The sequence below is a fragment of the Varroa destructor genome, unplaced genomic scaffold, assembly GCF_002443255.2.
Source record: "Varroa destructor unplaced genomic scaffold, Vdes_3.0 BEIS01000002.1, whole genome shotgun sequence".
NCBI lineage: Eukaryota > Metazoa > Arthropoda > Arachnida > Mesostigmata > Varroidae > Varroa > Varroa destructor.
The window spans coordinates 4,381,206-4,394,861 of record NW_019211455.1 but is presented as its reverse complement, the minus strand read 5'-3'; the positions used below and the strand labels follow the sequence as shown (position 1 = coordinate 4,394,861).

At 40.8% G+C, this 13,656-nt stretch overlaps 1 protein-coding gene across 4 annotated transcripts; it reads left to right on the top strand.

The window, feature by feature from the left end:
* Positions 1 to 5,850: 5,850 nt before the first annotated feature.
* Positions 5,851 to 13,071, top strand: LOC111245867 (uncharacterized). Of its 4 annotated transcripts, XM_086980153.1 has the most exons (7): positions 6,521 to 6,788; positions 8,579 to 8,664; positions 9,002 to 9,173; positions 9,503 to 9,580; positions 10,560 to 11,406; positions 11,667 to 11,849; positions 12,115 to 13,071. In XM_086980153.1, the coding sequence occupies exons 4-7, from the start codon at positions 9,528 to 9,530 to the stop codon at positions 12,934 to 12,936; spliced, it is 1,905 nt and encodes a 634-aa protein (XP_086836279.1). In that variant the 5' UTR covers positions 6,521 to 6,788; positions 8,579 to 8,664; positions 9,002 to 9,173; positions 9,503 to 9,527; the 3' UTR covers positions 12,937 to 13,071. The 4 variants fall into 4 exon arrangements, with proteins under 4 accessions (XP_022650516.2, XP_086836279.1, XP_086836277.1 ...); XM_022794781.2 differs by lacking the exons at positions 6,521 to 6,788; positions 8,579 to 8,664 and adding an exon at positions 5,851 to 6,045; XM_086980151.1 differs by lacking the exon at positions 8,579 to 8,664 and having other exon boundaries at positions 6,521 to 6,706.
* Positions 13,072 to 13,656: the final 585 nt, after the last annotated feature.

Genomic DNA, 13,656 nt, shown 5'->3' with positions numbered 1-13,656 from the left:
TATATATATATGAAAGGAAGATGTGAACTAAAATGCTGCCAATGCGCAAACTGTGTGTAAGAAAAAACAAGTTTGTTGACGTGACTATATTATGTTGTTAGGTATCATCATAATAAGACAGTGTAGGTCTTATTTTCCGCACAAATTCGGAAGTTATTCGTTCTCGGAGATGATAATGGCACTGGACGTAAGTGAAGTATAATTATGTCTTATGCTCACTCCTTTTTCCCCGCCGATCACAAGCGCCATTTCTACTTTTTCTACCCATGCAAAGTGCTCCACGCTAAGTTGTGCGACAGCGGAGTAGAATAAGAAGCAATCGTCAGTTTAGTTCATCTTATTATCCTCTACGTTATTTGCCTTAGGAATTAGAGATGTCTTCTGTTGTAGCACAGTGACGAACGGAGTGAAAAAATGAGTCAATAAAACTTGTTAATACCATAAGAGCAAATTAAGCTATCACTAAGTATGTTACAATTTGTCGTGCGAGGTAACGAAATAGGCACCCACAGGATGACTAATATGGATGGATTAAATTAGAGTAACGACTGAGGCAACAGCACGTTTCAGAAACCAAGATAATGACATCAGTTTCTAAATTCTGACTGAAATTGCTCATATACATACAATGTCCTGTTTGCTGTGGACAACGGCCGGGTTCGTTTGCTGTAGAGTTCGGAAGAAACAAAGAACCCGAATTTGACTGAATTTGGATTCGAGTTAAGCAGAGGTCGTCCAAATATAAATCGCGTTATGAATAAAGGCTGTTTAGCTGCCGTCTGACGTGCCGACGTGACCGGCACAGATGATTGCCGTCAGATGACTGCTTATCATTAAAATGGGTGCAATAGAATAAAACTAATAACGATGAGCTGTAACGGAAGCGCTCCTCTTTACCCCAAACGACGTAACTGACAGCGAGCTGTGCCTATTGAACACGCCTCTATTTCGACGTAACCAACGGATTTTGTTGTTCTTCCTTCATTTCTTCGGATGTATGAAAGCGGCACAAAAAACAACTGCGAATCAGTGTATTGGTTGAGTTATTATCATGATTATACCGTTGTTATTATTATCAGTATCGTCATCGTGATTCCCTGTAATAAGCAAGCTTAGCCGTCGAGTAATTGCAAATCCTTAGTAATTTATTATGTCTTTATTTTTCTGCTGTCCTTTCGTTCTTTGTAGAATAGAAAGTGTTAAAACACGTCGAAACAGGAAAAATGCTCGTCATTTGCAAAAGTGTTCGTCTAAAGCATGGCCTTTATATAATGACTACTATGACTAGTTAGTGCTGCTGCCGTTACCACCTCAAAAATATTATACAATTTTGATTTGTCTTTACGTGCAAAGCCTCCTTTTCATTTCGTTGATGACCAGATCTATACTTATTATATATAAACGATATCCACAAAAGCTATTGTGAAAACTATATATATATACATAGTTAGGCTTAACGTATCAATTCTTACTATTATATGAGGAACAATTATCCTCTGACAGCTCTCTAATTATTGAAGTTATTATTCTATCCTACGGCTCATAATCTCCAATTCTTTGCAACCTTAGTGTAGGCATGGCTGTGTTTATTAATCGAAGCTTATTCAGTTTTGTTTCGATGTTGGCGAAATGGCCTGTTCACATATACCAGGATAAGAACAAAGGTACGAAACGGCAATGTGTGAATCCTTCGGATGCGGCTAGACAAGGACAAACATTTAAAAAAGAAGCAGGGCTGTAAATAAGCTTAGGTAACACTTTATGCTTCAACTTGAACAACTATACAAAATTGGATATAATCGAATTTTAAATCTTACAAGCATTGAACAGAAAGTACCGGACGTAAAAGTAAGAACATTTATTTAGTTTGAGTATTATTGTACTTATGTCTCGTGATATATTACATGTTCCAAATTGCTCCCTATCGCAACATAGGTAATGTTGCCCATTGAGCAAACAGTAATGTTCAGATTCTTTAGCCCTTATGAAGATTATAGCCATTGTTGAATAAATGAATTTGATTTTTAAACGTACGCTAATATTTACTTTAGACATTACGAAGGACGAACAAGTTCTTATATAGCTCAGATTCCCTAACATGCATTTCACCTCTTACTCTACTTGACCCAATTTTACTGCTGGTGTTCTAACACCAGCTATGTAACCATGTAGATTTAATTGAGACGGTAGCTGGCAAACACTCTGTATGACTCCTAACATGTGGAAAGCATGAAAGCTTCCAATGGCTCGATTTAGCTGATCGAATATCCTTCGTGCACTTCTCCAAGCTTGAGAACATCAGGCCGTTATTGAATGCAGGAAAGCAGCTAAGGTTTGAAGCCTTCGTATATATGAACACAGAAGTATAAACTGATAAACATGATATAAAAGATTACAACTACTCTATATCTGGTAATAAAATTGGACTAGAGGTTTACAGACAACTAATAGAGAAAGGGGAGATGAAACAATTTTCGGGAAAAGTTCGTAGTTTGCCACGACAACTAGAAAGCCGTATGCCTACAACCGGTATATATATAATTTTTTTAGTGCATAAATCCCATTGTCACACAGAAATAGATCGGGAGAATAAACGGATTGAAACCAAAGTTGAAGAATAATTTGCTCTCTCCAGGATGTACCTGAGGCACAGCGCTGTGTTCAGTTAACCAAATTACCTGTTCTAGACTGCCGTGCCAACACCCCATGAGTCTCTGTTGGAACTTTGTAGAAGATAGCAAACTGCATTGTTTTATTTTCGGCGAACGTTTCGTTGTAGTAGATGCCTTTGATGTATGTTGCATGTAGTACCACCACTTTACGTACGAACCTACTCGACACTGCCACCAGACTCGAATTCTCTCCTTGGAAACACCATTCTCTGGCCTGATACAGCAAAGATTGAACCATGTCTCGTTTATGGCGATCGTATGCTCCAGGTGGGTTTTCTTTTATAGCTTAAAATTTCGCAAATCACTGAAATACACCGCACGCGCTTCCAACTGGCCCGAAGTTAATTTACGGAGAGCCTTTTTTACTCAGTTCTCGCATTTTCAGACACGCTACGAGTGGAATGCTAGTTTTGGCCGACAGGACCCTTAGACTCCAAGCTCTGCGTTTGTAAAAAGCCTTCTTTATGTAGGTAGTGCGTTCTTGTGCTTCAAGTCCTGACATCTGGTCACCTTCTCATAGGCCTTTAACAATCTAATCCCCGTTCTTGAAGCGCTTGCACCACTCATCTATTGTACTTTCGCTTGAGGCCTTATCTTCAATCAGTTTCGGTGGTGCGGTCTTCGAGAAACAAAAACTTTATTAATAAGCGTTGATTTTCGAGACTAAATGGTGTTTTTCTTTTGTGAACTAATATCTCCTAGAGAAAACTCAATAAATTTCCACTCACAAGTTCCCTGAAAATCGTCTGCCGACGGTGCACAATTCAAAGGTTATTCTGTTTCACAATCCGTTGAATTCGCTTAGAACAGCCTAAAATGTATATCCTAATTTAAACATCAGCAATAAACAGCTGGTAGCAGTTACTAAGTGTTACGTCTAAGACTGTAAACGTAGAGAGCCAACTCGCATACGAAATATATAGATATATGGATATTTATGTATATATATATATGGACCGCAGGTAGGGTTACGTCGACTACTAATGATATCAGGCGAAGAACTCAGTAATTTAATAAAACTAAAGAAAGAAGGCTTCTCATTGTTTCTAATTGATTCCAAATTAGGCGAGTTAAATATTCTATATATATATAAAAATATGAAAGGACCGCATGAGATACTTCTGCGTACTTTTGAAGGTCTTTTGGCTGACTTTTCGAGGTCTCAGCCACTGACACATTCACAAGTTGCATTTTGTTTGAGAAAAGAGGAACAGTAACAATATGCGGATGAAATACAATCATGACTATCTGCATAGTAGAGCATATGTCACCAATACTGCTCTGCCCGGATGATCCGTTATACCGATCAAATCCTGAAAATATCTTTCGAAAATAATCACATGTGACTACAATACGTTGCTAAAATACAATGCCACACTTTTATTTGACATATATAGGCATGAACGCATTCCTAATAATCAAGTTTTATTCTGAAGCCACTTAGTTCGTTTATTTTCTTTGTAAAATTAGCATCGACGTTATCCGTTTTCATATTTGCTCGAGATGAGTAATCCATAAGTCCCACTTCATAGTGGTCCATGTAGCCTCCAACGTAAATTATTTCAATGCAATAAGTTCTATTGAGTGCATTTTTTTCAGTTTGCTTTCGAAAATGCCGCTTTGTGACAGACAGGACAATGGTAAAAACATGAGATCGTTATTTTGCCCTTTTATCGGTTAAAAAAAATTTAAAAATGAAGAAAATTTGCTTAACTCTCCCTTTCGAGATTTAGTTAGAAACTAGTAATGCAAATTGCACTACATTTCTGACCAGCTTGCATCTAGAAAACTGTAATTTTGTAAAAGAAACAGAGTGGCCTATACAGCTTTTGTTCCACAGGGTTTCTTTTTCGGTGTATTAGTGGCTCTGGATTATCTCGAAAACTGCATGGTAGATTTTTATCTTTTCTTTGTGTAGGCTTAAACCGAGAGAAGACTTTGTCGAAAAACTGATATAGGTGACGAAGTCTATTTTCATACTCGAGACTGCAGCGAATGGCTAAGCAACAATGTCCGTGCATGTCAAACAGAACCCACGCGCCCATGCGTGATAAGACTCCCTGGCAGTGGCAGCTGTATGATGAGCTAGACAGACTCAGTACATTATAAAAATTGCATAATAAAGCTAGCTGAGATGTTGGCAAATTCAAAGTGCGTGATTATTGACAGAAAAAAAAACCCTACATTATCTGTCCTTGTAGCCGGGTGAGCCTGGATGCTAACGAAAACTTTATTTTTGGGTAGTTCCCCAGTAAACACGACTTAGCATAAAACAGCTGAAGTTACTATAACCTTCGTAGAGATCATATAGCTACGTTATCACACTATGTTCTTATCAGCTAAATTGCTGATTACACATTAGATTAGCAAATAAATATGCTTTATTCTTTGGGTAATAATGTCTCGAGAAATACAATATAATAAGGTCAGTCTTTATATAGGTGCTCAGTAACGTAAACTTCTTAAGGAAAATCAGTTCAACACATGACTCAAAGTTACGTTACGCGATGACTGACGTCACCCTAGACCAAACCTTTTTGACTCGCATTCCATAACGGTTAACCAAATCACGCCTTTCAACGTGCCTCAAGTACTTCAAAATTTTGCACTGCACTCGTACACTTCTGGAGTTAAAAGAGCTATTGTGGGTCTAGATTTCATTAACATCGTCTTAATCGTCGGAGCCTCTAGCGGGAGGTAATGAAGGGAAAGGTAACGATTGCACACAGCGGTAGTAATGGAATTCAGCTGGAAATCGAATAGTAACCGACAGGATCGCCTTTTTGTACCAAGATGAATCGATCTCACGGTTTTGCAGAAGCCCAAACGTGTGAAAGGCAATCATTCACCTAACGCTGGTGAGGCGACCCCGTGCACATGGCTACATCCACGACATCGCCAGTCAGCTCCCAAAAAAAAATAGCTTTGCGATCCAACAGCAGTGGCAGCAGCTGCAGATCGGTTACCAGACAGGCAGTTATACCGCTCGTCGATTCCGTCTGCGCATCGGGACCTACACTTTCTGCTTCGTGCCGAGCGCACGACGACGATCGATCATTGCTCCTGCCGCTTAAAAAAAACGAGTGCGTGAATGAAAGGGGGCGCTCCAATCACACGTTCATTCTTGCCTTTCCTACCAGGCAGAAGCTGCGCTGGTGGCGCCATGGAGCGTGGAGTCGCCAGCTTCGTGTAGCGCAATCTCACATCTACTCCGCGAGTACGACGAGCTGCTGTGATTGCAGCCGATTTTAGGATCCGTCGAAGAGACTAGCATTAGTGGAGCCGGTATTTTTGTGCTGCGGGATGTTGAGCCCCAATCGAAAACCACGATGTAAAGGAATCCTCAAGATATTTTACTGTGTGATAGATGGCGGTTAGTATGAGTCGTCGGTATGACAAGAGCCCTTTGTGGTGCGTGCGGGCTTTGAGGCTCGATTTGCCGAGTGTGGCCGGTGCTCATCTAGGCTAAACCGCGGACCAGCTGAATTTGCGTCTTGAGATCACAAGTCGATTTTTTTGCTGACACGGCGTCCGCTTGCTCAGATGCTTGTTAATCGAACGGGATCTCCTAAGCGGTGACAGCGACAGGCCAGCACAGCGGAGTTTACGTGAGCTTCATTACTTTGGTAACTGTGAAACCGGCAAGGATACCTAAGGATTGCTGAGCTGTTCGTGAGCAATGCGAGGGGTCGGGAGTAATTGTCCCGGTTAAATGTATTGTAGGTCTTGAGTTTTGCATGGTGATGGTGGTGGTGTTCGCTAAAAGGAAACGCTGCTAAGGGGGGTTGATTACATTTTCTGGATGTGTGCGTGTGCAGCCCGTCGGGCGGTTTGTAGGAAAGGATATAACACTTCACCATTAAGGTACTGTGTTTGCGTACACTCTTTCGACAGAGATTTCCACGTTGTCACGACCACAGTCTTTAAGTAGCCACATTGATGTTGTTGCTGATGACGATGATGACAGTGACAAACAACTATGAGGGCATATAGCGTGTGCCGTGAGGGGTGATACGGAATGGAGAAGATTATATGTGCGTGCGTAAAGGGCTTAATTTATGTTCTAAGCCAAAGTTAGCTTAGTTCCTGTTATATTAGCTGATATGCTAACTCCAGGTTAGTGTATGAAGAAAGGAATTCAAATGCTATTACATATCGATTTAATGTGTAGCAAACATTTTGTGCGTATGTAATAAACTGTGCTCTGATCCCATTTCGTTTTGTCCAAACACATGATGTATTGTATGCGTTCACTTAGAGAGTTAATGTTGTCAACATGGTGGCCGTTTTACTGTCCTACTTTTCGGCAAAGCGCGTTTCTAACAGGGGAGAATTGCTTATTTGGCTTTGCACTGTCACCCGTGTATGGCATCAACGTCGTGCAGTACAATCATGGCAACAGTTCACAAAATGCATCGTGACTTCATACTACCGTTATGTACTTGAACCATATAGTCATTGAAAAATGCCGTTCAGCCACCTACTCAGGACATTGTTGAAGATCGCTATCTGTCCACTTCTCCGAGAAACATAAACTTATGCAGGTGTTGTAGATGCTATCTGCTATAAATCCTATTGATATTAAAAAAAAAAAAAAACTACGCAGTATGTAAGTGAAACGCGATGCATAATCGCATGGTGCGACTCTGTAGTCAAATGAGATATTCATCATCCACCACCCCCTTAAATGTTTAATGAAGCATTATATTTACAATTTATATGGAAATCATGAACCAGGAAAGTCAAGTTATAGAAAGGATACGTTATATAACGTCGCTCCTAGAAGTTATACTTGGGGTTGCGGCAGCATTTTCATAGCTATACTTTGCTTTTTGCTGTCATCAACGATTGGTTTGTTTAAATAAGAAAAATAAGTCGCACTTACGGCAGCTGTAACGTGGCATATTACATTAGCGACACGTATTAAATCTCTATTATATTTGAGACCTTTAGATAGATCAACGACACTACAAAGGCAAGGCAAGCTTGATTCAAACATCAGGGAAGGGACCAATTCCTGTGAGTGTTCGCTATTAGAACGGGTTTTATTTTGCTCTCTACTCTATTTCAACGTGTCGACGAAATTAAGCAGGATATTTTGTAAAGTAGCAGAGTTTTCGCCAAAATAGGAACAGCAAATTTTAAATCAAACGATTTTAAAGCTCTTAAGTTTATTTAAATTAAGTTATGTTTTTCTCGAATCTTGAAACAAAGACATTGCTCACTTTCGCATTTGTAATATTCTACAAGGACATAGTCAGAATTGCTTTGAATTATTATTATCCAAATGCCTTATTTGGATATATTGATGATTCGGTAAATGGGGTAGGAATATGGTGATATTAACATTAATTTTATTATCACAAAATGTTAACAATGTCGTGCTCAACCACCCTCCGTCTGTGTGAACGTACTTATAGGTACTTCTTTATTCAAATTTTACGGTCACTAATGTTGCCTGGCACAGTTTTAGAAGATTGGAGAAATGTATTTTTCATATGCACTGTCTATATTAAGGTTCTTCGTTTCTGAATGTTTTCAAGAGTCCTTCTCTCGTAGTGCATTAAGGAATTAGTTATTTCAATCACTATGTGCTTTTTATGTAATTATTGCGCTTAAAAAATTACCAACGTTTCGGTGTGGTTATTTGAATGCGATTTGTTAAAATGCGCTTTGTGGTTGTTTTTACTTCAAACACAAGAAGCATCAACAGATCATAGCCAGTGCTTCACGAGGGTCTTTTTCGTCCACTATCCAAACGCTCCATAAAACATTCATGATAAGGAAGCATGTTAAATAAAAGTTGAAATTAAGTCCACAACAAAGGGTTTTGTCGGTAGCCGATACTAGAGAGGGGACTTCATTGGTCAGTCTAACTCAATGTAATGTTTTGTCAACAATTTCAGGAAATGCCAGCTTCAGGCAGAAGCGAGAAATAGTCAAAAACACGAGTTACAAACGCCGAGCATTCTGCGTTGAACAACAACAAATTGCATGACGTTTTTTTTATTTAACTGATTGCATGCACTGTCCTACCTGCATGTGTCGTCCATATATTCCCTTATACCGCTGTATATTAGCCCCACTGGCAATGCTACTTGCATCTGTCCTATTCTAAAATTTGTTTTCGAATTTGGAAGACAGTTTAATACTTTAATTGAAATTTTCTGCAACGAATGTGTCACAAGGAGATAGATGTAGAAGAATAGTGTGCTATCTCTAGTTGAAAAAGAGGATTATATACACACGCATGCCGCTCAAAAGGAAGCAACATGACAATTCCTTTGTCCTTGATTGACGTGTACATACTGTTTGCGTTTTTTTTCCAGCGGTGTGCATTGCCCAGCCAGACAGGGGCAGCCCACGCAGTAAATGCTCGGGAGGACTCATCCCAGCATCCACCTCGGCATCGGCTTGTACACGAGCTTTATGCGCTACTGCCTCTTCGACGTCAACCTTATCCACGTTTATTTCCCCATTGAGTGACCGCGGTGAATACAGGTAAATACATAGATATGTTATAATTTCAATGATCTCTGCAATTGCTGATGATTTCCTATGAAATTTATACTGGAATAGAAAAACGCATTGAGAAGTCTGACGTAATGCTTCACAAGGACATAGGCGAGGGAAAGTTCTAACCTTTTTTCAGATTCATTGAGTTTATTCTCTATTCATAACGAAATTTGTGAAATTTGCTGTAGCACAAGTTCGCATACTAAATCTTATTTCTGGATATCACGTATACGCGTCACGTGTTGATTAAAGAAGGCTAAGAAGGAGTTTTCGTTGATTAACTGCGTTTTACCTGCTGTTTTGACCGAATACAGGTATCTTTGCAGGATATGCGGATTCATGGCTAAACGTCGCAAGCAAGCTCTAGAACATCAATACAAACATCTTGAAAAGTAAGTTTTGTATATCCTTGCAGTGAGATCTATAGGTTCATTCACTTTATCACGCAGATTAATGAGAAAGTTATGTCCTTTGTAACTGTCTCATTTTTAGCTTTAGGAGCGTACCCTATCTTGAATATTGCATCCGAAATAGGACGATGGTGTACTTTCGACGAGTAATTCTTGTAAAAATGTTGCTATTATAGTTTAATATGCGAGCTAACTAGCTTTATACGTCGCCTGGCTATTAGTTATTTTAACATTGGAAGCTGTTAACGTCCATTAGATTCTTTTCGAAGGTTTGCCGAAAGGTAACATGTAAGCCCAAAAGCAGCCATAACAATCGTTGCACAGAAAATCAGGCTCGCCCGTCAGAGAAGCTGACAAGTTATGCGTTATCCCATTTTAATACAGTGCTTTTGCTATTTTGGGAAAAGAGGCGCACATTTACAAAACATGTAATAAAGTTATAATAAAACAGAGCGTCACAACTGTATTTCACTGCGTTTCATGTGACTCTGTAAGAATGTGCGCCGTGCAGAAGTTCTATTAATTTCTATTGGTGACAGGCTGACGTTTGCTTTATTGTACAGTGAAAACTTCCTGCTTTTTGGGCGACTTGGCTAAAGGCAGTTTTCGATGCGAGGGCGTTAACTACTAATCATTCGCTGGTACAAAAATTTCTCGCAGGGAACTGTGGATTGGAAAACGCTCGGACCCTAAGTCGTTTTTGGGCTATTATTTGACAGCCGGAATATTTACGGAACCTCAGTGACTACTGGTTTCATGTCTGAGGAGATTAGTTGTCTTCTGTATCATATTCTATGTGCTCAATAACTCTTCATGGGTAAAATGGTAACGAATAAATCTCATTCGTACGGATTCTTTAAGCGGTTACATATTCGAGCGGGAATGATCATCTCCGTACGATGAAGCAGTCGGCTGAGTCGATATATTTACAGCGACTACCTTGAATGCAAATCTGTTTCAGCTATCCATACCAATGCAGTAAGTGTGACTACGGAACTGTACGGAGCTTCAATCTTAAACGCCATTATGGCCGTATTCACTCGATTGTAGCGACGGATGTTTCCGACGACGAGAACACGGGTGAGACGGACACAGGTGGTCGAGGTTCCGATTTGAAGCAAACGGAATACCACCCACATCATCATCACCACCATCACCATTCTCAGCTCCAACAGCAGCAGGCACAGCCACAGGCATACATTAAACAACGTGATCAAGAGCAAAGGCCAGCAGAGCATCAACAGCAGCTGCAACAGCAAACTCAGCTCGAACAGCAGTATCGTCGTTGCGCGCTTGTCGAGTCATCATCGGAGCAGGAACATCATCATCGTTATCAGCAACAGCAGGAGCAACAACAACAACAACAGCATGAACAACAAGAAGTGCGTAGGCGTGATCAACTTGCGCCACAACACAGGCAGCAGGTCAACTCAGCGGCAGAACATCCTGTAAACACTGACGCCTCCGATCTCACAACAGATAACTGCACGGCTATAGCGACCGAAGTGACAAGCAGTCATAGCGGGTGCAGCAACAACAAGACCCAGCTATCAGCTACGGACAGTCGTTGCATTATTTGTACTCCGAATACGACACCTCCAATTGTTCCAGTGGGAACCCAGTCCGTTGTGTCGACACAATTAGATATTTCTGGCAGATGTCGGCCTTCGCCACAGGTGACCATATCTCTTACAGCCGGTACCGTGGCGACGGTTACCACAACTACTAGAATCGGTATCGTTGCTCAGCAGTCGCAGATATTTACTTCAACGCCTGTTACCGCATTCGGGACTCCCCCGACTGCCAAGGTAAGCATGTTGAAAGTTCAAACGAAATATCATACCGCAAGTACTAAGGAAATCGCAATTCTGTAGGGGACCTAGTTGTCCTAGTTAAAGTTTGTAAAAAGCAAAACTTGAAACTGTTACATTATGATGTAGTGCGATAAACTTCTTCTTCAGGAACCGTCGATTGCATGATTCGCTTCTACGGGGCAAATAAATTTGCTTAGTAGAAAGCAAAAATAATGTTTTTGTTAAACATCATTTTGCTGTGCCATTTTTTGCAGAGACCTCTGCTCGTTGCTGTTCCTGGCGTCGGAGCAATAGCTCCATCAGTGGGAGGTGCGAGCACAAATCTGTCTTCGGCAATTCCATTCGCGGCCCAAGCTCTTCAAGAACTAAGCAGAGCGCCCCGTCTCGGCGTGTTCACGCAGCAGTCGCAACAGCAGCACCAAATAGAATCTCACCAGGTGTGAACTGTTACCTTTGAAGGCCGCATTATAAACAGGCGTTCCGCCGTTTACCAATCACTAATCATTTCTCAAATAGTAGAGTAAAACAAAGAATTATATTATGCTTAAATTATCCTCTTTTAAAACACAATGTCATCGGCGGTTTTATGATCGGTAGCTAAATCAGACAATTTAACACGGATTGGATGGACTTCTAGATCACTAAAGAAAACTTCGGAACTCCATTTAAACTAAGGCCCCCAACAATTTGTAATTTTTTCAGGCTTTGCTTAGCCAGCCAGTAGGACGTGATCAGTCGAATTCTTTAATGGTCGCCGAGTACTCGCGACCTCTTTGCAGTACACCAACATTGTTACGAACGATGACGCCTGTTGGGTATGCATCGGCTATTAGTGCTGGAGGGGATTCCGGACTCTTCACATCCATTATAGACGATCCTCCAGAAACAGATGGCCCTGAGGAAATTATCGAAGAACAACAGCATCCGCATCAAAAACAGCTCTCACCGATGTCCACTGCCAACTCCGGTAACATTCAAACAACCTCAACTTGTGCAAATGTATCCGAATTCACTCCACAAAGCAGCAGAGAATTTCTCGATGACCCTAACACAATTATGCAACAACGTTTGCGGAGTGTATGCCCTCCTGAAGAACGGGGAGAACGACTCAGTCCTCCTACGGGGGCTGCCAGACGCAAATTTCGACTGCCATATCAGTTTGCTTCAGGAGCAGCATTAGCAGCAGCCACTTCAGGTGGATGCAACCCTTGCAGCAGCAGAGTCTCACCGGATTTATCATCATCTCGAAATCTCAGAACGGCAATATTCAAATCTAACCGGAGCGTCCGGCGTCATTCGATGAATCTCGCGGAAGGCAGTGAGCCCAGGGAGATTCAGAACAGGCGCATTCAGAACAGGCGTGACAGGAGAAGAAGCAAGAAACGTCCCACAACTGCGCGTGCTGTTAATGAAGAGAGTTCTTCCTGTTCAGAAGGTGGGGGCACACGTCACGAGGAAACCACTAGCGACAGTGACTGCCTCGTTATCGAAGAAGCGACTTCGGACATGGACGATATGTCATAGTCATAGCCGCTTCGTTAAGTAATCGAGGATCGATCTAATTATAATATATTATAACTGCTGGTCTCGAAACTCGAAAAGACTGCACAGATGTAAAATATTTAGGCTTACAGTCGATTATAAATCTACGCATATAAATATATATATATTGTTTATTGTTGGCGAGAAATAGGTGTTGGAGCTTCTAAAATGCTAATGAGTGCATGGAGAAACTTAAACATCGTTCTTGTTAATAATGACGATCACGTGCTCAAGTGTTCGATGTTTCCAAAGAGAATGTTTACAAAAACAAACAAATATGAGCCAAGCAAAGTCACAAGTGTTTACACTTGATTTATGTTTATCGTTGCTGCTATTCTAAAGCACATAGTCCATGGCCACCTCGTGCATTAAACGCTAACTCTTCTCTCAAGCATTAATCAAATCAATGCCAAAGCTTGACAATGGCCTGTTTATAGGCTTTGTAGAACGATTTCTACGGAGATGTTCTGCATATCGTGCAAGTATATAAAATATCTATCGAGCCAATATTAATTGAAAGGAACTAAATAATATGAAACTATTTTTGCGTACGTCTTCCGCATATAGAACTTACACAAGTACACATCGTGGTAACCACTTAGGTATGCGTTATGTTAATGCTAAGTCAGCGCGTCTTGTCGAACGCAATGCCGCCAGCCTACTACGAAAAATAGAAAATACCGCAACTCAATATATATATAC

Coding starts and splice junctions, on each gene's coding strand:
- LOC111245867 (XM_022794781.2), top strand. CDS start 5,976: ATGTTGAGCCCCAATCGAAAACCACGATGTAAAGGAATCCTCAAGATA. Junction 9,174..9,502: donor AGTGACCGCGGTGAATACAG/GTAAATACATAG, acceptor GACCGAATACAG/GTATCTTTGCAGGATATGCG. Junction 11,407..11,666: donor GGACTCCCCCGACTGCCAAG/GTAAGCATGTTG, acceptor CATTTTTTGCAG/AGACCTCTGCTCGTTGCTGT.